The sequence below is a fragment of the Monodelphis domestica genome, chromosome 2, assembly GCF_027887165.1.
Source record: "Monodelphis domestica isolate mMonDom1 chromosome 2, mMonDom1.pri, whole genome shotgun sequence".
NCBI lineage: Eukaryota > Metazoa > Chordata > Mammalia > Didelphimorphia > Didelphidae > Monodelphis > Monodelphis domestica.
Window position 1 is genome coordinate 424,209,593 of NC_077228.1, and position 26,982 is coordinate 424,236,574.

Here is a 26,982-nt window from a genome sequence, read left to right on the forward strand (position 1 = left end):
TTTATTAACCAAGAACAAGCAATTACAAAAGACATGTCAAAAAGGTGTCTCCAGCACTCAACAGGGAAAGGAATTATAATATGCCTAAACCTGTAAAGGTAGACACCACAAATCAGAAAAATGAGTAAGCATATTAACCCAAACTTTTCTCTAATATGGAATTTAGGGAAAACACCTTGCTCCTTTCCCTGTGTTGCATGGACATATTATGTATTTCCAAAATTCCCACTGGAACAGATATGAATGCCATGGACTACTATCCACATAGATTAATTTAGAGGGATTTTCTAATGACTTTCTGTGACCATGTAGATACTGACATCTGCTGCTTGTAATGATAGAATAGGATCAGTGACCATAAAGGGTGAAAGAAGGGAAAGCTATCACGGTAAAAAATGAAAGAAATCTCATCTTTAGAGAACTGCCGAAAAAGTTCCTATCCCAAGGGACTCAAGGCTTAAAGTTCCTCTCTAGAGAAAAAAGAAACTGAGAGGGAGATGATAGAAATCAGAACCCAATCAGAAGCAACAGAGGGCTGCCTGTACAAGTTTCTGCAGTGATTACCAGCTGCTAATATGGCATAAAGACATGGTAGAGGATGTTAAATATAGCTACTCCTAGGACCCTGTTGGGTCAGCCTGTGAAAAAAAGAGAAGGGAATGGTCCAGAATCCATAAAAATCTCTATAGGCCTCTTTTACTTCCAATATCAAATATAAAATTCTCTGTGTAGCTTTTAAAATTCTTTCCTACCTTTCCAGTTTCCTTACATTTTACTCCTGTCCCCATACTTTATTATCCAGAAATTCTGATTTTCTTGCTGTCTTTCACACATGACACTCCAGCTCCCAACTCTGACTTCTCATTGGCTATATCCCTCCCAACTGGAAGATTCTTCCTCCTCACCTCCTGGATTCATTCAAGACTCAGTTCAATTCTGGCCTTAAAACACTTCTAGCTGGGTGACCTAGTGCAAGTCACTTAACCCCTATCACCTAGCCCTTACTGCTCTTCTGCCTTGTAACTAATACTCAATACTGATTCTAAGACAGAAAGTAGGGTTTTAAAAAAGACCTCATCTTCTGCAAAAGGTATTCACCAGCTCTGCCTCCTCACATTCCACCCACCTCACTGCTAGTATCTTGCTTCTGAGATTACTTCCAATTATACCTTATGTATCTTGTATGAACATTGCCATCACCCTCAAAAACAATATGAGCTTCTTGAGGTCAGGGACTGTTTTTGATTTTGTATTTTTATCACTAGACATGGTGCCTTAGCACATTTGCTGTTATTCAGTCAACTTTGTGACCCCATGGACCACAGCATAATATTGGAGTGGTTTACCATTTCCTTCTCTAGTTGCTGAAGGCAAATAGAAATTAAGTGACTTGCCCAGGATCACACAGCTGGTAAATGGAATCTTCAAACAACATAAATTTTAATGAGAGCAATTCATTTCACAATTTTCAGTTTTTATGCATTTATTATATCTGCATAATTGTATGATAATCTAATACCTATCTCTTATCTAATAAATCCAGATTTGAACTCAGGTCTTCCAGATTCCAGGCCCACTTTTCTATCTACTGCACCACCTAGGTGTGGTCATCCTAGCAGATAATATTGCTTAATACATACTTGCTGACAGATTTGACAAGTCTAAAAGAAAAAGCTTATTAGGAAAGCTACCAGAAAAAAAAAAGTCAAGCTGGAGCTGAGTTCTGTTGAAGATTTATAAGCAACTATGGTTGAAAACGCCTTTACCTGTTGAAGGGCCCTGATGTCTCTTGTAGCCTATCCCTTCAGAAGCTCCATCTAGTCCTCTTCTGAAGACCAGAAGCAGAAGAATGATGATGATTAGTACATCAGCAATCCTCTGAGAAAAAAAATGGCTAACAATCCAATCAAAGAATACATTGCAAATTAGGGCTTTATTAGATAAGAAGTAGGTATTAGATTATCATACAATTATGCAGATGTAATCGCTGAATATTGTGAAATGAATTGCTCTCATTTAAATTGATGTTATTTGAAGATTTCATGTTTTAAAATATATAACATTAAATCAAGTATCTAGGGACTAATGATCCAATTTCTGAGATGGCTGATCTTCCACTTCATATTCCTTTGGATAGCTGCTCTTTGGCTATCATGTTGTTCATTAACACACCCTCCCAGGGTGGGAAAGAGAAGACATAGAACCCAAATCAGTACATTTTGTTCCTTAATAGCAACTCTGTCTCTGATTGAAGGATGATGTTGAGATTAAATAGCAAATGTGAAGCTTTTGCATTATCTATGTTATCTCTGTCCTCAGTTGCCATGGATAAAAATTTGCCAAAATGTTCCATGACTGCTATCTTGAATAAGGAAAGAACAAGTTTCCAAAGAGTATATTCACAAATATGATCATTATTAAAGAAAAAATATTACATTTAAGTCTTCTGAAGTCTAAGGAGGACACAAAACACAGAAAGGATCATTTAGATTCTCTCTTTAGAGCGTGTGATGGGCCATTTCAATCCTTAAGAGTCTTTTTGTTTTCACTGAAAAACTATCCTTGTAATTTTGTTGTGCTGCCACTAGATAGCAGTGGTTAAGTCACAGAGAAACAGGACTCTGGAGATCCCAAATTGTGGGTTTATTCTGTTTTTTTTTTTTTAATTCGATTTAAATATTTATTGAGGAACAACTATGTGCTATGAAGAAAATAGTATTAGATTAAGATGTGATTTGTGGCTTAGGTCACAATTTGAATTAATGGCATTTATTTGAAAGTTGCTTTTTTATGGCACAATGTAACATTTAAACCTTCAGAACAGATACAAAATATAAAGAAATCACTTGTATATTTCTTTAGTTTCTTGGTAATTCTTAGCAAGACCACTAATAAATGTGGCTTTATTACCAGGGCTTCATTTTTAAAAAATTGTTAGAGACTTATCCATTAACCTGGTTCTAAATTCCTCGTCAATGATTAACTTAGAACACCTAACCAAGTTATTTAATATCTCTGAATCGTAGTTTCTTCATCTCTAAAATGGGCATTACTGACCTTACCTCACTGGTTTGCTGTGGGGATGAAATCACTTTTTAATTAGCTAGGCTTCATTTTCTTCTTCTATATAATGAGGGGCCTGCACTCTGTCCCTGAGGTCCTTTTCAGTTTCTGAAACTATCTTATGGTATGAAATAATACATGCAGATCATTTTTCAAATCTTAAAATGCTACCTAAATGAGTTATTATGATCATCATCCATCTCCTGGAAGCTTTTATCATATCCCAGCATCTCCTTCTCAAGGCTCAGGAGTCATCTCACTGACTGTTGCCATAAGTTATCAAAGATCTTGGCCTGCCTTTCTAAGCGATCTTTCTCAGCTTAAAAAAAAAAAATCAAAACTTCTGGCTCCGTGCTAAAAATCTTACATTATTTGTGCCAAAGTAGTGAGGAAGCTCTCTTTGTTTCTTGGCAAATTTAATAGAGAATCCTTCAAAGAAATGATCTTCAACCTTCTTTTGGCTGGGATATGATAAAACTTCAAGAATATGTCAAAGACGACACAGAATCACCATTTCTCCCACATTCAGTTTTCATAAGGACAAATGCATTAGACAGAGATGAAGCCAGGAAGACTCTTTTAACAATTAAATTAAAAATAAAAATATTAAAACTTCATAAAAGGCCAAGCAGAGAGAAATAATTTAGAGATGACTTTCAGTAAGAATCACAGATCTGGCCAGTACTGTCAAATTCTCTCATTTCTTTCTCCTCTATGCTCCCCTAAAATAGAAGCACAGTCCTATTAATAATCTGATTTTTAACTCATATATTCTAATGACTATATCCAAACACAACCACTATGGCCCTTAATCCTCTATTTTTCATTTGGCCCTCAATTTTCTTATGTGTCCTAGAAGCAGAATATAAATCTTGTCTAAGGCCTCCTCCCCTTTAGGCAGATTCATTAAACAAGGAGTCTTTCACCTCTCACTCCGAATAAGGGTTCAATGCTGACACACTTCACAGATCCTGAGATAGAAGAGATTTCTTCAGAGGCCATCTAGTTTAAATTGTGCCTGAACAAGAATCTTTCCTACAATATACCTAACAGGCAGTCATTTAGTTTTTGCTATAAAATCACCAGTAAGGAGAAAACTAATTGAATAATTCTAATTATTTAATTTTTTCTTAATTTGTCTATTCACTATGTAATAGAGAGAGTTAGTCTGGTGGTAAAAAGAGAAAGAATGGAGAACCTCCCCTCTCAAGGCAGGGTCCAGGAGAGACAGCTGCTATTTAACTTGGCTAAGGGAGAGGAGAGGGAGAGGGAGTCTGTATTTCCCCCTTCAACTTCCCCTCAGCTATGGCTGCTCACCCAAACTGTCTCTTGACTTCCCTCTAATACTAGGATATATAGAGCTTCCTTCCCTACTTGGAGAAAGAGAAGTTACTTTCCCACTCAAGCTGGAACTGTTTCCCCACTAACACTAGAATCAATTGGGGAAGACAACAAACTTTATTCTAACTGATCAATTGGGGGATAACACAGGGAAATGACTGCAGGAGGGGTTTGTGGGGAAAGAGGGAAAAAGGTGTCCCTATTCTAGCTATTTCTCCTTCCTCAAGTTTGGGAACCCAGGCCTTGGCAGCCTTGGGCCCCTGAGAGATGGTCCTGGTCTTGGCCCCACTGGGCACAATTCAGATCCAGGGCACCAGGATCTGTGAACTGTGAGGTGATCTTGTCAGATGCTTTGTGTCTTCACAAACTGGTCACTTCAGTTTGGATTTGGGGGAGGGGAGGTTTCCAGACACCAGGAGAAAGATTTAAGTCTTTTCTCAGGAGCAAGTCTTGACCAGACCTTTTCCTCAGGCTTTCTCAGGATTGAGAGAGCCAACTGCCTGCCTCTCCCACAGAATCTCCTGCTCTCTTAAGATTCTAGAATCTCTCCAGGGGTCCATCCCCTGTTGTGGCTAAGGCTCCAGCAATTTCCCAGACTGTAACTCCAGTTCTTGGGTTTGAAACCTCAATCACAACTATTTTTACTCATGATGCCTAGTTTTTTGTTTGGTTTGATTTTGGTTTTGTCCTCTGATGTCAAACAGGAGTCCAATCCCTCTTTTCAAGGATAGTCCTTCAAATACTGGAGAAAAGTTGCCATGTCCTTCCCAAGTCTCTTCCATAGACTCAACATTTGTAAATCATTTTAGTTTTCATATCACATGAACTTGAGGACTTTCATATTTAATTACATTCTCTAAGATTCCATCTCATCTTTATTCTTCCTTAAATGTACTATCTGGAATGAATGTAATAATACTCCACAGGAGATCTGACCAGGCCAAACTTAGTCATTTTCTTATTTCTTTAGTCTTGAATTCAAAGCCTCTTATTGAAGCCTGAGATTATATTAGTTTTCCTGGAAACCATGACATAATAATGAGATTGTATTATATGAAACTCTAAGATCTCTTTTCAGAGACACTATTGTCTAGCCATACTTCTCTCATCCTATACATAATGTTATTTTTTATCCTAAGTAAAAGACAACATTTTGCTATTTGTATCATTATACATCACTTTATTTTATGTTGAGATCTCATCCCAAGGAAATGGCTGGGAGTTTAATGGGCTTATAACTTGAAGATAAACCTATTCCTCTTTTTCTTTCCCTTAGAGTCTTTCCACTCCTCTCCAATATCACTGAAACAAATAGAATAATACTTAATAAATCAATATATTCAGCTATTTTCCCAAATCTTCAGTCTTTTCACTTCTGTTGATATTTGTATGTTAATATCAATTTTCCATTTTATTCCACATTATTCCTACTAATTCTTTGTTCTGATTCTCTAGTCATTTCCATTTCCTGAGATTTAGTTTCCTTATCTATAAAATGAAAGCAGTGGAAAAGTTGGTCTTTAAGATCCCTTCTAGCTCCAAATCCTACATATTATGTTATTTTGTTCTCTCAAGTTCCTCAATTTCATAATAAATCTCTTTTAGGCCCATCTCATTAGTTAGACTCCCTTCATCTGGTTCCTTCTTTATTACCCATCCCTTGATCTTGATTCTCTTGCTTCTGTTTCTCTTTCTTGCCAGCTTTTCCCTAGAAAAACAAAAGCAAACTCAGTGCTATCGGAGGCTGCCATTTTGGGTGGTGGGAAATGAATAAATGGAGTAACTTACCTTGAATGGAATATCATTAGTTAAACACCTACAGGAGTATGGGATTCTTGGGAATAACCACTATTAAGCTAAAATTTATTAACAGTTTATACAACTCTTGATTTTTGAGAATCAAATGATTGAATTACTTGATTCTCATAATGAATATAAGAAATACCATCCTGCAGATGAGAAAACTGAGTATTTGAGAAGTCAAAATCGTACAATTTACATATGGTAGAACTAGGACTGAAACCCAGGACTCCAAGTCATTGTCCACAGCATAATAAGTTGACTAGGTAAATGACTGAGGTCCTTTTGGGGCAATTGCTGTTAATATGGTGTTTTTATTCTTATTCCAAAGGAAGTTAAAACAATCAAGTTAGACATTGATTGGGGACTTAACAAGAGAGGGAACTCTTTTGTTGACTCCCCACCCTTTTAGTCATTTATATACCTCAGAACCTAAGCTATCTCAACACTTTACAGTGAACAATTCAGATTCAAAGGTGGTCACTTACCTTACATAAACATAGAGAACAGTAGGGGCATACTAATTTTTTCCATGTTTGGAGAATTTCTATTTCTTTTTGTAACTCACTTCCCGATCCTTCTTTTCACAGCATTTAGCCGTAAGTTCTGTATAATTTATGATTATTCTTGGATTTTGCTCATTAATACTACTTTTATAAATGTGATAAAGGGTTATCAGGCTTCTACCACTACTGTGGGTTAAAAAAAGAAAATTCTTTTTTCAATTCTATTTATTTCTTGATGGTGACAAATACAATGCCAGAACAGCTGATTTAAGGATGTTTCTGTACTGTGTTTAAGGCCCAAGAGAAATCAAAACTATCAATAGAGTGAGACCTTATCTTTCCATTCCCTTTCCACTAAGAAGATTGGCTGTGTCAAAAAAGAAGACAAAAAAACCTTTCTACTCTTGATGAGTAGCAGAAAACAGAACAATACTTGCTCTGATACCCCCTAACTAAATTTCTCAATTTCCCTTACTCCTTCTTTGTGTTCCTCTAATATTTGACTTCTTTTTTTTTTTGTAATGCCATTAGTGACTGTGATGGACTACAGAAGGTATAGAGGTGAGAGTGGTAAAAATAATTATAATTCAGCTTAAATTGTAAAAAAAAAAATGATAGCAGTTATGACTCCCCCTATCAAATAAGGAAATACACTTTGTTCTTTTGGACTTCAGAAATGACTATTTCTAAAAAAAAAAAAAGAACTTTTTGTATATGAGAACTGTGGAAAATATTTTTTTTAATTTAGCAGCTAACATATGAATGTTTTCAATGCATTATTCATAGCATTAATCCAGGACAAAAAGAGTCATGAAAATATTTATATGTTTACCAATTTATTTGAATGTGATTTCTCCTATCAGAGTAAAGGGAAGAAGGCTAAAGGGGAAGGATAAGATTTGGAACTTTTAATCATTAAAGAAACATATTTCTAGAATTTGAATGCATTTTGATTTAAAAGGGAAAGTTTCTACACACATTTTGAGAGATGGCAGAGTACCATGAAAAAAAAATTACTCTGGAGTCAGAGGACCTGAATTCAAATCTTGCCACTAATGCTTACTGTCTTTGTGACTTTAGGCAAATAATTTAACCATCCTTTGGGTCTTAGTTTCTTTACTTGTAAAATGACAATGTTGGACTTGAGAGACTCTAAGAAGTTCCCTACCTTAGCTCTAGAGAGGAGGTTCTTCACCTGGAGTCTATCAATTTGAATAGAAAAAAAAGCTGCATCTTTATTTTTATTAACCTTTAAATGAAATTTAGTATATCCTCCAAATTGTCAAAATATTTTAAAACCACACTTTATAGCTGTGTACCCTTGGGCAGGTCCTTTAACCACCACTGCCTAGCCCTTACCATTCTTCTGCTTTGGAATTAATACACAATACTGACCCTTAAGATGAAAGGTAAGGGGTTTTCCAAAAGTAAAATTTTAAAAAATTTAAACCCATTACTCTGAAAAAGGGACCACAGATTTACCTATACTGCCAGAGGGGTTCATGATACACACAGAGAAAAAATTTAAAACTCCTGCTCTGGAGCTATGATCCTATGGCCCCATCATTATAAATACTGGATGGGTCATTTAGGTAAAGCCCTAGGAAGGGATAAGAGAGATCAACCTTTTAAGGCAATTAAATGACATAATGAATATAATGCCTCACTTGCCATTCGGAAGACCTGAATTTGAAACCAGCCTCAGATATGTAATATCTGTGTGAGCACTGGTAAATTAATTTACTTGTGCCTCAGTTTCCTCAGTTGAAAAATGAGGGGGTTGGACTTAACTTTTAAGGTCCATTTCAACTCATAATCTAAGATTCTTTGATCCTGTATCTTCTAACCCAATACTAGTTAAAAAACTCTCACAAAATTGCAGAAAAATTAAAGGACAAGTTTTTGAAAATGGATTCCTATAGATCTGTTCTACCAATAGGTCAGAGTAGTGGAAGTTTCTGGGCATTTCATTAGATTCCCTCTAAATCACACTTAGAGAACCTTAATGACACTGGTGTGAGATTGGACCATATACCACCTCTGCTTCTCATTCTTGGCAACCTTTTTCACTGATTTCTCTATTAGCAGAAACTTGTAAAGCGCAATAGGATAGCCCTATCAGCTGGCTAGAAGTTCTCCTTCCATAGAAATAAAGTGTTAATAGATAGAAGACCTTATTTACTGTAAAAGGGGGAGAAATGCCACATTTCACCTTACTGCAATTATAGAATGATATTAGTTAGAAGTAATTATAAGTGAAAGGGAACGTAATAATAGACTTAGAAGAAAAATGAGTAAATTATAATGAAATAATGAGGATGATAATAATAACATTTATGTAGTACCTTAAAATTTGAAAATGATTTTATAAATATTATCTCATATTTTCTTCTCACATATAACCCTGGTAGGAAGGTACAATTATAATCATCATTTTACAGATAAGGAAACTGATGCTGACAAAGATTAAGACAACTAATAAGTGTCTGAGGCTGAATTTGAACTAAGATCTTCCTGACTCCAGGTAGTGCTCTATCAACTATACCACCTAGCTGCCCAAGTAACTTAGACTGAAAAGGATGGGTATAACTTAATTGTAACTTCCCTGATAATACTCTGAATAATAAATTAAGAATTAGGAGTGAGATTATCGCCTTCCTGTGAAGATTGGATTTGGCTCTCCCCTGATTGTAACAATGAAGGAATTTAGCTCTTCCTTGATAGTGAAGATAAAATTGTAATCTCCAGTCTATTTTTAGATTTTAATCCCCAAAGTATTGACTCAGTATGTAAAGTAGATCTACCCATTTTTTACTACAAAAAGGTGTTAACTAATTACAAAAGGGTGTTAACTGACCAAAAAGGTGTTAACTAACCACAAAAAGGTGTAAACTAACTAAAAAGGTGTGACACCCATTTCATACATTGAGTGTGCAGTCCTGGAGAGGAGCCTCTGCTATGATTGGCAGATGTAAAATTTAGGGGAGGTGACAGAGACAAAAAGGTCTTTAAATAGAGGAAACAGAGACACACAGGAGGACTCAATAGATCAAGATCATTCAGTCACTCGGAGTTGTACTGGAAGAAGACACATGGAAGACAGACACTCAGACTTGGAGGGAAGACACTTGGCTGTGGAACTGGACCCCTGGAGGAGCTTTTTCAGGAGACCTCAGACTACTTTCCTTTTGGATAGTCACGGTGGTGAATGAAAGGCTGACTTAGTTTCCTTGCCCTTTCTGGAGGTGTGAACCTCCAAAAAACACTTGTGTTGAGACTTCTTTCCTCTGACACACTCATTCATTCTCTCTCTCTCTCTCTCTCTCTCTCTCTCTCTCTCTCTCTCTCTCTCTCTCTCTCTCTCTCTCTCTCTCCTTAAACCCATTGTACTACTATGGTAAACTACCATAATTCCATTTACTTGAGTAATCATTTTAGGATTTAGAAATTGAATCCCTGGAGACCAAAATTTAAATATTAAGTCCAACCATATAAATTTAACATTGCTCAATAATCCTTATCTGGAATTTCTCTATTTTTACAACAAGTATAGCAATCACTATACTCATATGGAGTCATGAAAAATAAGAATTTTTCCTCAAGGCACAGTGGATAAGCAAGTAGATGATATGTGTATGAGGTGCAAGCTATTCTAATTCCCATCTGCTCTGAGTCTCCGCTTGACCATGGTCAAGAGTTATCAAAAATTAATGGAGGATGGCAGTTAGGTGCCTCAGTGGAGACAGAGCCAGGCATAGGGACAGGATGTCCTGGGTTCAAATCTAGCCCCAGATACTTCCTAGCTGTGTGACTCTGGGCAAGTCACTTAACCCCAATTACCTAGCCCTTATCATTCTTCTGCCTTGGAAGAGATACTTAGTGTTGATTCTAAGATGGATGGTAAGGGTTTGGGTTTTTTTTTAATTAATGGAGGGCTGAGACAAAAGCAATCAAAGGTTATAAAAGGGTCCTTCTCAGTCAGCTCTCTTTATCAAATGAACTTCTCTTTTCATTCTTCCCCAAGAAAACAAGTAGCCAATCAATCAATCAATCAACTTTTATTAAGTACCTACTTTGTTCTAAGCATGCTGGAAAGCTCTGGAAAATATAAAGACAAAGGATGAAAAAAAATCTCTGTTCTTAGTCAAAACCCAGTTTTCATGGTAGAACACCTTTATTAAAATCACGTAAATGGGTAATTTCCTAGATTTTTCACAGATTTATCAGAGTGCTAAGCCTGGTTTCCCTATGGCAGGGGTTCTTAACCTGTGGGTGAGTGAATTTTTTAAAAATATTTTTACAAATTTATTTCAATAATTGGTTTCCTTTGTACTCTTTTGTGTTACATATTATGCACTTAAAAACATCACTTTTAAGAGAGTAAGTCCATACTTTTGAATAGACTTCCCAGGAAGTCCATGACAAAAAAAATTAAGAATCTCTTCTATAAAATTTGTGGCAAATTGATGCACCTTCTCTCTACAGAATAAGAAATTCAATTCCATTCCATTCAGCAAGGATTTATGGAACTCCAATTCGTCAGTCTTGGTATCTCATTTGTCAAAGATAGCTACCATTTAAAAAGCAGTAGGACCTTATTTCTTATTTTTGTTGCAAGACATGAAATCTGTACAATTATAGATTTTCCTCCCTTTTTAGGTAGCTTATGGTTGCACATACTGCAACAAGAAAGGGTAACTATAGTCATGAATGTTTAATAAGACCATCTGAGGCATAAGTCAACCAAATGGAGTAGTCTCAGATGCTGGAAATGGTTTTTGTTACCTTGTTGTATGAACCACACAAGACTGAGAAGGCAGAGTCCAAAGACTTTTGCCCTTTCTTGTATGATTCATAAAGTTTGTTTAGAAAGTACACCAGAGAAAATATATCTCTAAACCAAAGCTGAGACTAAATGTCCATATCAGACTGATAACCATAATAATTATAAATAGCAATAATAAACCACATGATAATACTGTTTAATAAGAGTCTGTCTTTCAATCTTCTTATTATATTTTCCCATTTCCAGGGCAGGAGCTTTAGGGAAAGGTTGGAGATTTTACCTATTAGAAATTACATAAGGAAGAACAAACCTTCCCAAATTTCTGATAAAAATCTTCCTCTGCACGTGCCAATGCCTCTTCATCAATATACACAGCAGGCCTTTTGGACATGAGGAAGTACTGCACCTTCCTTAGATTCCAGCCCATCACATATTTGAGCCAGCCACACACCGCAGCCGTGGATCTGCCAACACCAGCATTACAGTGTACGTAGACAGTGTGTCCATTCTCAAGCAGCCCGTGGAGGAGACAGACCGCCTGAGGCAACATCTGCACTCTGCCTAGGATTGAGAAAGCAATGCACATATACATCAGGAACAAAAACTGAATATCACAACTAATAATAACTTGTCTGCTGCACCATGAAATCATAATGCCATGCAGGATGAGATAGGTGGAGGGCAATTTGTTTCTTCGCAAAGTTGGTTTTTTGGTTGTTTGTAGTTTTCCAAGATGATTAATAAATTTCATGAAATCACACATTAGCAGGGTCAACTCAAAAGCAATGGATCAACTCCAACAAAAGATTTCATTTAATAATCCTGGTCTCTCTTCACTTCTACTCCATAGAATTCCTTCCCTATCTGGGCAAATGTCACTCAGCAGGAAGAGTTAATAACTGTTTCTGGGTAAGTACAGCATTTTTTCTTGATTACAGTTTCCTAGTATGATAATCATAGAATGTGCAAAAGTTTATTTGATTTTAAAAAAACCTCACCTAACAGCACCTCAATTTCATTTCACTTATATGCCCTTCCAAAGATATTTTATTCTATAATATTTAATATTAATTTGTACCCACCTGAATCACATAAAGTCCAGAGGATTTATTAAATAAGTCAACTAAGTACAATGAGCATATGTTAATTTGAATTTATGATTTAGACTGGATAACATGGATACATAACAGCATAATCATTTCTAAATTGGAGTCAGGAAGACCTAGACTCAAATTCTGCCTTTTAACAATCATTAACTATGTGACTCTGGGCAAGTTACCTTATCTATCAGCATATAATGCAAGAATAGTATATGCCAGTTTTTTTAATTAGTTTTTAAACTTGCATCTAAGTCATAATAAATTTCTTTCTGATAATTCTGAAGTAAGAAAAAATAGATATCAATAAAGCTAGACATCAAAGAGTATATGAGTTATAGTATAGAAAAAAAATCCATGTAAGGGGGAAATATCATGTTCAAAAAAAGGGCTAAAATAAAATTTATGATCCCTGAGGGGGAAATAATCATCTAGAGACTTAAAGAATATTAGAAGTAAAAAGGACATATGAAAATCTTGACCTTTTCCACTGCCCAAATGGAGGAAGACATAGAGAATGATAGTATGATAGAAGTATTATGTTATGGTTCATTTATTTCAGCTATGTCCCTGACTCTTTGTGATCTCATTTGGGTTTTTTTTGGCAAAAATGATGGGGTGCTTTGCCATTTCTTTCTCCAGTTCACATTACAAATGAAGAATCTAAGACAGAGTTAAATGACTTGCCTAGTGTAACATCTACTGAAAGTAGAGGGCAGATTTGAACTTAGATGTTCCTGACTACAGTACTGCTGCTCTATCCATTGCATGAAATAGCTGACCACAGAAGTATACTATAGATCGTTTGGCAGAAGGAAGAAACAAATGATGAATTCAGCAAACAGTTCACTGAGGCACAACAGAATAGTGATGAAAGACTTTATCTGTCTAGACATTTTCTGGAGCTCTTTCAGTTCTAAAGAAGAGTTGATAAATTCTTAACTCGTCATAATCTTATTCTTCAAAAGGTAGAATAAATCATGAGTTGAATTGCCATTTTAGATTTGACGCTCATCAATAAGAGGGAACTAACTGCTAAAATAGAAATCATAAGAATCTTTTTTACAGTTTATGATAATCAAATATCTTCTTGTGTTAATATCTCTACTCTAATTTGTTCATTTCCATATTTTGTGTATCTACATATAAAAATAATGTATAAATTTATATTTGTATATATGTAGGCTCCTTGAGGGAAAGTAATGCTTCATTTGTGTCTTTATATCTCCATGAATTAGCACATAACTGGACAGATACTAAGCATTTAATAAATGTCTAATTTATACATATATATAGCATGTGATATGCACATACATATACCCATATGAATGTTTTATATATGTATATATTTTAAATTTTAGTACTATTTTATCTATCACCAATGATTCCAAATATATCCTTCTATTCCGCCTTCAGCTCTATACCTTATAACAAAGAACAAAAAAGAGGGGGAAAATGGTGTAGCAATATTAACCGAGGCATCAATAGGATTGTCTATGCACTGTCTCTTCTTAACCATCACCCCTGCCTCTACTTTGCAAAGAAGAGAGAGAAGTGTTTTCTCAAATTTTCTAGAATGCAAAGCACAATTAGTGAGGATATTTAGAAAGAGAAGCAATAATCACTAAAACCAGTATAGATGCATCAACAACAGACTAATGGCAGCTGAAACTCATTTTCTTTTCTAACAAGATTACCAGAGTACTATTCTCCCCTATCTAACACAAGGGGAATGTCATACTCTCCAGAATTACTCCCCATCTGCAATCTTTGCTGCTATTCATGTGCTGCTGAATAAAGCTGAAGAAAATCACAAAACAGTGTTTACTATAAGTTTATGTTATATAATCTCTAATGGGCCTTCACTGAAGCAAGGCAATCTTTTTACACCTTCTTAATCAAACTACTATCCCACTTGTCAGTGACTATTTCAAACATTTTCATTCCCCTTTAAGCCTGGCATGGCATCTCCTCAGCTGAGGACTTTGTCTCACACATTCTAAAAACCCATCCCTTGATCCAACTCTCCTTGCTAGATATCATCCTGTATCTCCCCTCCTTCTGTGGTTCAGTTCATTGAGAAGGCCATCTACAATCAAGGCTCTTTCTCCTCTCCCCTCATTCTCTTCAAACCCCTCTACAACCTGGTTTCTGAATTCATCATTCAGTTGAAATTGCTCTTGCTGAAGTTACCAACACTCTCTTACTTGTAAAACCTAGCAGCCTTTTCTCAATCCTCATTCTCCTTGACTTCAGCACCCTTTGAAACTATGACTATCTTCTCCTAATTACTCTCTTCTCTGGGTTTCTGTGACTGCTCTGTGCTGCTTCTCCTCCTACCAGTCTGAGTGCTTCTTGCAATTTCAGATTCATTAGTTTTTATTGGGTCTTCGTCTAGGCTGCTTCCATCAAGACAACTCAAATCCTACCTTATGCAAAAAGCTCTTTCCTAACTCTGACTAGTCCCTTCTCTCTTAGATTACCTCCCATTTAGACCATAAATATCTCGTTTGTGTATAACCCTTTTGTATATAACCTTTTCTCTTAGATTACCTCCCATTTGGACCATAAATATCTCATCTGCATATAACCTTTCTATGTTTTTGTCTACTTTCATGAGAATTACAAACCCTCTGTGCCAGGATCTGCCTTTCTCTGTGTGCCCTCATTGATAACTATTGCTCTGTCATTACCTCTGTTTATGGGTTCCCAGTCTAAGACAGTTCTGGGCCTCAGAAAAAAAGTATATAAAGCCCTTGACCCAAAGGTCATAATGATGTTTGGTATACAGGCACAGTTGAAAGAGCATGATATTTGGAGTTAGAGGACCTTTGTCCAAATTTTACCTCTGAGATTTCTTACCTGTGTGACAAGCGACAGTTTCCTCACTTATAAAGTAAAGGGGTTGGACTAGAAGACTCTCAGCTTCTCTTCCAGATCCAAATCTATAATCTTATTGTCAAGCCTTATTCTTACTAGGGCTCTATGGGTTTTAAGATTACCCCTCTCAGAGGGCAACTAGGTGGCTCAGGTTATTGAGAGCCAAGCCTAGAGATGGGAGGCCCTAGGTTTAAAGCTGGCTTCAGACACTTCCTAACTGTGTGATCCTGGGCAAGTCACTTAACCCCCATTGCCTGATCCTTACTGCTCTTCTGCCTTAATACAGAGTGTTGATTCTAAGATACAAGGTAAGGGTTTTAAAAAAAGGGGTGCCGACTTCCGGGTAAACATGGCTGCAATCTAGATGTGAATCACTTCCTCTCCCCAGCACCAAACGAAATAGACTACCTCAAAAGAACATAAAAATCATCCTTGGAAGAACGGAGGGACTCTCCAGTATGCCACAGTAACGAAGGTATGTGGAGAGTGAACATTTCCACACTATAAGAAGGAAGAAAAGCTTGCACAAAAATGTGAAGTGAGCTGCCCTTCCCCCACCCTCACCTCCCCCACGGAACCAGAGTAGGGGCACAGAGCACTCACCAGGGACAGCGAGTGAGTGAGGAACGTCTCTGTCTGGGGAAGCATACCAGGGTCCTTGGGATCTAAGGAGGACTGATAGGGAAATACCTCTCAGGGCGGTTTCACTGGAAAACCCTGCTCACTGGAGAGAGAGCAGTCCGCGGGGGCCCTTGCAAACTGCGAACAGTGTGGAGTCTCGAGAAACTGTAGAAACTGTCTGAGGCCAAAGCTCTGCTCCTCGCTGTAGTGGGGGCTGGGGAGTCCTTGGAAACTGACAGGAACTACCAGAGATCTACCCCTCAGAGAAGTTTTACATGAGATTCCTGCACACCGGAGAGAAGAGCACAGGGATGGGCTTGCTAACAAACCACGGAGGCTGGGAAGAACTAGTCTGAGGCAACATAAATCCACAGAAAACCCACCCATATCACCCAGAAACTTCTGACCAAAAAGGAAAGGGAATACCACTGAAGGGATGGTTCACACTGCCCAAGAGCAACCCTCCAAGAAGATAAAAAAGTGACTATTGTTAACTTTTAAGGAGGGAAAACCCAGGAAACAGAAGAGAAAGAGGATGAAATTCAAACAAAATTAAAACATGCCCCCCAAAATGGAAATTATCCCAAGCTCTGGAAAACTCAAAATGGAGCTTATCCAAAAGATGGAAACTTTCTGGCAAGAAAAATGGGAAAAAATTCAGAAAGAGGTTAGCAGCCTGACAGACAAGATCTCACCTCCAATGAAGAGGAAATTAAGGCAATCATTAAAAACTACTTTGCCCAATTATATGGCAATAAATATACCAATCTAGGTGATATGGATTAATATTTACAAAAATATAAATTGCCTAGACTAACAGAAGAATAAATAGAATTCTTAAATAATCCCATATCAGAACAAGAAATCCAACAAGCCATCAAAGAACTCCCTAAGAAAAAATCCCCAGGGCCTGATGGATGCACAAGCGAATTCCATCAAACATTCAAAGAACAGCTAATCCCAATACTATATAAACTATCTGACATAATAAGCAAAGAGGGAGTTCTACCAAACTCCTTTTATGACACAACATGGAAATGGGTTCGAATCAAGGACACATGTGATACCCAGTGGAATCTCACGTCAGCTATGGGAGGGGTTGTGGGAGGGAGGGGGGAGGAAAAGAAAATGATCTTTGTTTCCAAGGAATAATGTTTGAAAATGACCAAATAAAATGTTTTTAAAAAAGGGGAGGTGCCTCTGTCCAGTTCTTAATTTCTTACTGCCTAAACGTTTGTCTTCTGTAATAATTGCTTATTCCTCAGTCTCAAGCTTGGTTCTAGTTTGATAAGGAGATGAAAGGATCAGAAAATTTTCTTCTTCTTTGCATTTTCACCAAGGACTAGTTCTGGAAGGTTCAATTCTGCTCCCACACATACTAGTCATGCATGTTCATATTTATGTGAATCCATATTTCCTTCAATAAATGGTATCGGGAGGAGGGTTGGGTTTGATTTTGTTGAGACTAACTTATTCATGTAGAACACTTTTTTCCTGAAGCACTCAAAATGTAATACAGACACAGTCTCCCTAGCATTACAACACTTCTAGGCACTCACTTTAGCAGACTACTAAGGAGAACACTGGGAATATTCTGAATGTCAGAAGAAGAGTTCAGAATCTGACCTCATCTCAATCAAGGTTTTACTAAGGTCCATTAACTGTTCCCAGAAATTAGCCTGAGCATCTGTTTCCATGCCAGAAATTAGAATCCTAATAAGAATTGTTTCCTTGAAAAAAATATAAACTGAATTTGAAAAGATTTTGAAGTAAGCAGCAGTTTGGGAGCTTTTTCTTGCTAAGGTAAAATCACATTCTGGAGGGGGAAAAAAACCCAACACTTAAACATCTTCTCTGCCTACAACAAAGAGTACAAGAGTAACAATCGATTGTACAATTGATTTTAACAGCTCGGTGACAACTAGTGGTGACAGTCTAGCCTAACAACTGTCTTCTGTCTTAGACTTCATCTGACAGCATTATGCTGCAGCTCAAAACACTTCGAGATAGATTTTTCTCTAGGGCTCTAAAAATATTCAGCTGAATTAATCTATATGTTCACATTCTCATCCTGTGAGCCTCACAGGCAGATTGATTTATTGATAAAATGTACCACTGGGACACAGGAATGGTTATTAACCCTCTGATTACTGAGTATTCTGCAGATGGTCTGACTCAGAGGAAATCCTTTAGCCTTAAGGGCTATATACATTTCACTCTGTTGCAGATAGAATAATAATTGTCAAGGAGTTCCTCAAGATTATAGATCTCAGACTTAGGCTTGGAAGCTATCTAGTTCAATTCTCTTATTTTACAGAAAAGGAAAGTGACACCCATGAACTGTCCCAAGTTCACATAGATAGTAAGTGCTAGAATTTTACTCCAAATATTAATGCAAAATTCATTTTTCTTTCAATTGTACCTACTTCTCTCTGAGAAAACTACTTCAGTTTCAAGTCCTGCCTCTAACTCTGAGGGATTCTCTGTACTATGACATGCTGACTTTCTTACAAATATATTGAAATATATTAAAGTGATTTCTCTTTCCAATACATCTTGCATCTGACTCCTCTTCACTGGCATAGCTATCATCTTGGTTCATGCCCTGCGCTCACCTTTCACTTAACTGAGCTCCCATGCACTGCTGACGATGAAATTTTCCTCAAGTGTAGATCTGACCATATGACTCTCCTACTCTAGCAACTCCAAAGGAATTGGAATCTATTGCCTCTTTGCAAAAAAACATAAATTCCTCTCTCCAATCTATCTTTCCAGCCTCAAAGGATGATACTCCTCCTCCCACACTGCTATTTAGCCAAACTGCCCTCTTTCTGTTTCTCATAAATAACATTCCATTACCTGTCTCTGGGCCTTCTGCATCATTCATCCCCTCTACCTAGAATGTGGTCTTGCCTCACCTCTGTTTCATAGAGGTTCTTCTTCCTTTAACATGAAGTTCAGAGACAATTTTTTGCATGAAGCCTCTCCTGATCCCAAGTGCCCTCTCATTCAAACCCCTCAAATAACTTAGCATTTTGCTACTATTTATATAGTTTTATTTATTTGCTTTAAAGTTGTGCTACATATATACATATATTTATGTATACATAACTGATTCCTCTCATTAGAATGTCATCTCATTGTGAGTACTAGATAGATTATACCATCCTTTATACTAGAATTTCCAGTTTTTAGCATAATGTGTGGCACACAGTAGGTGCTTAGTATATACATGCTGATTGACTGGTGGAAACTATGGTTCCACTGCTCAAATGCTCTTTTGTATATTTTTTGAGGGTGGTGTGTTTTTTTTTAATATTCTTGGTGCCTGGCATGTAGGAGGTGCTTAATAAAAAACTTGTTGAATGAATGAATAACACAGAACAAGCGTGGGCTGGGAAAATATAGCTCCATGTGATTTATGCTTTATTGAACACTACTGTACAAATGTCCAAGTGAGTTACTGTATATAACACTCCAAGAAAGCCAGTCCCATTATAAGACAGTCTTAAACAGGCAATAAAAACTAAATGGAACTCCAAAGCATGCTGGCATTACTCAGGTCTATAGTCAAAGGTCCAGCCTAGCCTTAAGAAAGGAAGGTAAAAGGTAAGAATTCACTCTCACCATAAAATAGCAAAATAAAATGGAAATAAATAAACATAAGCTTGAGTATAAGCAAGGGAAGAAGGAATTATGTGAGAGAGAAAATATCAAGAAATTCATTAGAGAAATACCTCATTAGGGGAAAAAAAGATGGGTTGGTCACAAAAGAAGAGTTAGACAACATAAAGACAAGCCAGGTATGCAGCTTTCATTCACACAATGTCAAGAGAATTAAAAGAATATCTATACTATATCAGGTAAACCTCTCTGTGGGAGTACTAATGGTATATATATGACTGATAATTGCACAGTATGGGCTGGCATGTTTGTATAGTCAGTGAAGTACTGTCAGATCTCGGTGGCTCAATGGATTGAGAGCCAAACCTAGAGATGGGAGGTCCTGTGTTCCAATCTGGCCTCAAACACTTCCTATCTGGGTAAACCTGGGCAATTCGCTTAACCCCAACTGCCTAGCCATTACTGTTCTTCTGCCTTAGAACTGATACTTAATATATTTCTAAGACAGAAAGCAAGAGTTTTTTTTAAAAAGAATCTATGATTATTCAGATCTTAGGAGGTCACAAGTAGATATAATGATCTTAGAAAAACACTTTGGAACAATAAATTGATCCGGAGTCAATTTCATCACAATTTTACCTGTGAAATCAGAATACAAGATACATAATAAAATTATGCAGCTAAATATAAAATAGATTTCTACTACCTGAATTTTAGATAATTTGTGATGCATGCATTTTCAAGGGTTTCCTTAAAACACTTAATAGAAGGGCAACAACTGGAACCATTACCTTCAGTACTCATGTCTGGTGTAGGCATCCATACATAGACAATTCCTTCTTCCTTATAGAGCCTGATCATGGTCTCTGGGGTCATGGGGTCTGGGTAGCGATTGCAACCTGATGAATTCTGAGTAATATCCCACTCAGTCTGAAAGTTCATTACTGCTGTAACTCCTAACTCATGCTTCAATTTGATGGTTACATGCTCCAACTGTCGAGGGCAGCTTCCTAGCCAGATATTTGGAAGAATTCTAGGATTTAAAAATAGAGATTGGTATCACTGTGATTTAATATACTATAGAATACATTACATTACAGTAAGACCCATTTAACAAGAATGCTTAGAGAATGACCTGTTTAGGTTTCTGGTTAAAGGGAACCTTCTGCTTCAGTTGGCTAAGCTGACTCACTGACTTTCCCTAAAGATTCCAACAGTTATACTAAGCTTCTTAATAGTTCTGTGTGTGTTGTTGTTGTTGTTGTTGTTGTTTTTCATGCAGTTCCAGCCAATGTTACTTAACTCCAAAACAATAATTCAATCTTTTAAAAGGTGGAGGAATCAACAAGGAGGGATTCTATACTAGATTAGATTCTCATACAACAGAAGGGAATTTGTTATTGGAATAGAAATGTGGAAAGGAAAACTAAAGCAAGTTCTGGACTTTCTACCACTGAGCTGGAACAAACAGCAGTTGGAGTGTTGGAGAGAAGATATTGACAAGACTGACAGTTGGTGGGGGAAGGGGTAACTCGGAGTGGCAGTTGGTCTTGTGACCAGCACTTCTTTCCTGGCCCTGGAACAGGAAGGAGCTCTCTCACTCTCTGGATAGAAGTGCCTCTATTCCGGAATTTCCCAACTGTGTGCTCTACCTGGATCCCTGTGATCATGTTCATCTGGCAGAAGGACTTAAGGGAAGCAGTTTGGACTGTAAGGTCTGTCTTTAGGGGTGTCAGCCAAAAGAAACAGGCCCAATCAGCTCATTTTACAGTACAGATGAGGAAACTGAGGCCAGTAGGATTCAGTGACGTGCTTAGGGTCACATAGCTAGTACTGAGGCCAGATTTGAACTCATAAAGATGTTTCTTTCTGATTATAAGTCCTGTGCACAGCAACTGTCCCTGGAATCCCTGAAAAACTTGTCACTCAATGCCTGAAGAATATCAAGGCTGGAACTCAAACTAGACAGACCAAGACCATGCCAGATCAGAATAATCCAGACAGAAGTTTGCAGAGTCTAGTCTTAATTGAAAATGCTAATATAATTTTTAAAGCTGGCAGAATGAGTAAACAAATGGGGAAAAGGAGACTTTATGATATCAGGAATGCCCAAGATACAAAACCAGAGTATCAATAAGCAAAGGCTCAAAGGAAAACAAAGTTTGATCACATGATTAATTAGAAGTCCTAGAAGAAATGAAGCAATAGATTTCTCAAATATATAAGGTAATGAGCCAAATTTATAAAATTAAGAGCCATTCTTCAATTGATAAATGGTCAAAGGAAATTTTGTAGTAGCAAAAAAAGCTATCAAGTGTGGAAAGGAAACAAGACTGACAGTTGGTAGGGGAAGGGGCAACTGGGAGTGGCAGTTGTGTCTTATGACTAGCACTTCCTTCCTGCCAGGGTTGGACTTCCTTCCTGGTATTGGAGGTGAGAGGAGGGAGGAACTCATTCAGCCCAGTCTGGAGTGATATACCTCTACTACTGTGTTCAGCCCAAAGACACAGGCTTCTGAAGGTTAGAACTGTTCTTGTTTGCTTTGTGTCTACAGATAAGATTCTGAATTTGACAAAGCTAGCACAGATATAGAGTAGATGAGAGAGGGAGAAACCCTCCACCAGCCTTTGAGGCCTGGCCTCAGCTCATAAAGCTGAGGAAAACTCCAACTTTATTTAGGGACATCCCTTGCCCCTCTTTCCTGATACCTCTCCAATCCAAACTGGTTATTAAACTTTATTTTATTTGAATTCACAGTCAGATAAGTGGACTATCTTTTCTGGGCACAGAGAGAGCTGAACATCAGTTCAGTCATTCAATGACAAACAGTCCTTATTGGACCCCTGCTGCTTCCTCTCGGCAAGGGGCATCTCTCTCCTTTGCCTCAGGAGCAGCAATATTCCTCATCTCTTTTCCCAATAAATATTATACAAGTCCCTTTAAAAAGTGCTATACATCACTACCAATTAAAGAAATGCAAATTAGAACAAATCTGAGATAGCACTTTCATACTGTTAGATAACATGACAAAAAAAAAGAAAACAAAGAAAAATTACAAGTTCTGAAGGAAATTTGGAACATCAATGCATTGTTGGTGGAGTTATGGTCTGATCTAATCATTGTAGAAAATAATTTGGAACTATGCTCAAAAGGCTCTAGAACTCTGCATACTTTATGATCAATCCAGCAATACTGCTATTAAGTCTATATTCCAGAGAGCAAAGAAAAGTGAAAAAAAAAACTATTTGTACAAAATATTTGTAACAATTCTTTTTTGTGGTGGCAAAAAACTGGAAATTGAGGGGATACTCATAAATTGGAGAGTAGCTGAATAAGATGCAGTATATAATTGTGATGGAATATTGTTATGATGTAAGAAATGAGAAGCAAGATAGTTTCAGAAAAACCTGGAAAGACTTATATGAACTCATACAAAGTGAAGTGAGCAGAACTAGAAGAACACTGTACACAGTAATAACGATATTTTGAAAATGATCAACAGTGAAAGACATAGCTACTTTGATCAAGATAATTATCAAAGATAATTCCAAAGGACCTATATGAAAAATGCTATCCATCTCCAGAGAGAACTAATTAACTCTGAATGCATACTATACTGAAGCATACATTTTTAAGTATTCTTTTTTTACTTTAGTTTACTTGCTTTGTTTTGTGTTTTTTTGTAACATGGCTAATATGGAAATATATTTTGCAAGAATTCACAAGCATAACTGTGTATCAAATTGCTCTTCCAGGAGAGGGAGAAGGTGGAAGGGAGAGAAATTAGAATTCAAGATTTTTTAAATGCTTAAAAATTTATTATATGTAACTAGGAAATATTTAGCAAAAGAAAATATACGAAAAAGAAAAAAAGAAGATTCAGAAGCCTGGCCTGATATTAGAAATGTTGCCCCACAAAAAGGAAGGATTTACTTATCACTTCCTGAGAGAAATTCTCAGGAACAGCATAGTCAAAAGTCAAGTTGACAGGCACTTACTATATGACAGACACTACGCTATGCTAAGGGGATAGAAAATAGAAGGCAAAAATAAATATAGTCACTTCCCTGAAGAGGCTTACATTTTAATGGGAGAAGATGATAATTGAAAAGGTGAAAAGCTGGAGAAGGTGGGAAGGAGAAGGTACTTGTGCAGGGGCATAATGAATAATGTGGAGAGTCAGGAGAGTATCCTGAAGAGGAAGCTTTCAAGTGAAATAAAAAATACTGTAAAAGTCAGAGACTAAGTGTCAAGGAACTAAATGGGATCACAAGTTTCAACAGAGAGTACTTTAAAGGAGAAGAAAGTGTGGAATGTGATATTCAAAAAGGCAAAATATATAGACTTAATCCAAAAATAATCTATCCAAAAAATGCCTATAATCATACAGAAGTAGGAAAAGACTTTAAATAAAATAAAGGATACTCGGACATTAGTAATGGAAAGGCCAAAGCTCAGGAGAAAAATTGAAATATAAACATGGGAGTGAAGGGAAACTGTAAAAAATGGAGACTTGAACCCAGGACTCCAGTCCCCAGAAGTCCTTGCTCACTTCCCAGAATGCTTTGTAATCGCACTGAATTCTCACCTGGGCGAGATCACAAATTATTATTTAAAGGAGTGCTCCACCTACTGAGCTCTCTTCCTGTTTCTGCTTCAAAGCAGACATGTCTCTCTACATATCAGGCAAGATGTGAGGGGTTGTAAATGGGCTCTTTGGGCCTAGACACGTGCTTTTCTTATTTTGTATTTTCTCTAATTCTTAACCTTTAATAAACCTCTAAAAAATATAATACTCCTTGCAGAGGGAAACTAATTTTTACCTGCCTCAGTTTTTTCATTTATTTATTTATTTAATTTTTTTATTATTTAATCATAACAGTTGAATTTTAACTGTTACAAAACAAAAAGGAAGGAATCAAATTAGACAAAAAGTCTGGCAAAGAGTCTATTACACTTAAAGATCTTAAAAGAAGAAATGAAAGGAAAGTGGGAGAGGATATGCTGAGGAATACAAGTGAAGGAATGAGGATGAACACTTATTCTTCCACATAATTAGAAATAACAAGTAGAAGTCTATTCAAATGAGTAAAAGAGGTGGAGAGAATATTAAACATATTCCTTACTAACTACAGTTCAATAAAATTTATAGAAAGAATTAAGATTAGTCAATAAATAAACATTTATTAAATACTTAACATGAGTATAATGTAAAAATAATAGGTTAATGAATTGATTAAGATATAAACTGATTAGATACTCTGCTTGCTGTGCTTACAAAATATCTTCAGTTTATATGAGTGAAGTGACACTCATAAGTGAACTTTTCTTCAGGGCCAGGCACAAGGACACTAAGGAGACTCTTATTATACAAAAATAAACTTTTCATTGAGAATATGAGGATAAAAAAGAATTTCTGGCTCTAAGGGATTCTAACTCCACCCAAATGAAACTCCCTGGTTCCCCAAGGAACCACTTCCTCTACTTCCACAGGCTACACTGATCCTTCCTGATCTGACTAACCTAAATTTTCTCTAATCTACAATAAACCAACACTATTATCTTTATATGAAGTATATAATTGTTAACTTTGTCTCCAAGTTATAAAAATAACAAAGGCTAGCTGGCTGAGTCTCACCAAGAACCAAGTTAGGACTGAGCCTTAGCAGACTCAGAGTCCAAACCAAAAACTAGGTCTTTCTTTGGTCTTCTGAGAGATAAAATAATTTATGAAACAGCAATAGACATCACAGTGTCAACATCTGAAACTGACTGTCTCAGATCTGTTTTAAACTCCAATTCTTTCTCAAGCCAGTTTCTCCACTTATTATCTCTAAATTAATGTAACAAGATTTAACTTCTAATTAATCATCTTTATAATAGTCAAAATAATCCTATATCTCTAAAGATTTTCGTCAACAAAAAAGAAAGAACAGACCAAGGTTTGGGGTATCCTACTAAAAAATGACAAAAACTTTTTTATAAAAGCTAAACGTTTTAAAATCAATTAAACATTGAAATAAAAATCAAATAAATCAAATAAATTAATAAAATTGAAAGAAAAGCATTAAATCTGTTGAACCAAATGACAAGTTTTAATGTAAAATAAAGTATGACAAAATGACAAATATAAGAAAATAAAAGTTACTAAACTTACTAGAATATATATCATTCAAAAATGAAAGCAACTTGACTGTTAGGCAGTTGGTTACTCATTTGGGAAAGTTTTGATTGCTGAATAACACTTTAAATGGCTATTTTATATGATATTCTGTTACTCTTTCAAGTTTTAGAATTACTTTGTTTCAGTGCAGAAATAATTATCCAAAATATATGCCAAGCACTGAATAACTAAATCAACAAAAACTACTTAAAAGGTGGATATTTGGGACTTCCGGTCAAGATGGCAGCTTAGAGAAAGCTAAAGTTCAGATCTCCTGAAACCCTTCCTTACCAATCTCAAACTGAATGCTCCTAGGACACCGAAATTCAAAACAATCAACAGCATAGACCCCAGGAGTCCTCCTCCTGGACCTGGACCTGGATCAAAAGGTACGCCCCCCCCCAAAATCCAGAACCCGAGACCACTTGGACCTAAGGGGTAGGCAGAAGGAAGGTCCTAGGACCCATCCCCCCCAACCCAGAGCTCCGAGTCCGAGTCTGAGGCAGCAGAGGCAACCTCAAAGCCCCACGGCCTGCTATTCTGAAGGCCACTTCCTGAAAACAATGTAACCCAGTAGAGGGGGCACCCAGAGAGCAAGGAAACAGAGAGAGACGCAGGAGCTCGTAACCCCCTGGGAGGAGCCCTCTGAGCTCCGGGAAGCTGAGGCCCCTCCCCCTCAGAGAGCAGGGTCGTGTGGAACAACAGCAACCCTAAGGGCTGGCAAAAGGGCCTTAGGAGCCAGCTATTCTGAAGGCTGCTTCCTGAAAACAACCTGACCCAGTTGAGGGGGCACCCAGACAGCAGGGAAACAGAGAGACTGGGGGAGCTTGTAACCCCCTGGCTGGATCCCTCCATCCAAGTCTCAAGTCCCTGCCTCAGGGCACACTCAATTCAATCCAGGGAAAGCTAATCTTCTTATCAGGAGCTCTTGCCCAGAGCTCCAGGAAGCCGAGGCCCCTCCCCCTCAGAGAGCAGGGTCTTAGGAAACAACAATAACCCACAGGGCTGACAAAAGGACCCCAGGGCCGGCTATTCTGAAGGCCGCATCCTGAAAACAACCTGATCCAGTCGCGGAGGCACCCAGACAGCAGGGAAACAGAG

General features: G+C 37.1%; 1 protein-coding gene and 1 long non-coding RNA gene across 3 annotated transcripts in view; one reads left to right on the forward strand and one right to left on the reverse strand.

Annotated features, from left to right (window-relative positions):
- Window positions 1–26,982, forward strand: part of LOC103101199 (uncharacterized) — a 46,469-nt gene that overhangs the window by 5,364 nt on the left and 14,123 nt on the right. The window contains exon 2 of the long non-coding RNA XR_008916705.1: window positions 12,347–12,405. This is a non-coding gene — a long non-coding RNA (uncharacterized LOC103101199). The remainder of the gene's footprint in view (window positions 1–12,346; window positions 12,406–26,982) is intronic.
- EPM2A (EPM2A glucan phosphatase, laforin) overlaps window positions 5,556–26,982 on the reverse strand; it is a 171,800-nt gene continuing 150,373 nt past the window's right edge. Inside the window, exons 3-5 of one of the 2 annotated variants that reach the window (XR_008916704.1) lie at window positions 20,510–20,751; window positions 11,807–12,053; window positions 5,556–6,112 (exon numbers count right to left, since the gene is read on the reverse strand). Coding sequence is in view for 1 of the 2 variants with exons in the window: in XM_007484693.3 (XP_007484755.1) it covers window positions 6,035–6,112; window positions 11,807–12,057; window positions 20,510–20,751 (571 nt within the window). In the remaining variant the exon portion in view is untranslated. Of the gene's footprint in view, window positions 6,113–11,806; window positions 12,058–20,509; window positions 20,752–26,982 lie in introns of both variants that reach the window. The other variant, XM_007484693.3, reaches the window with a different exon arrangement.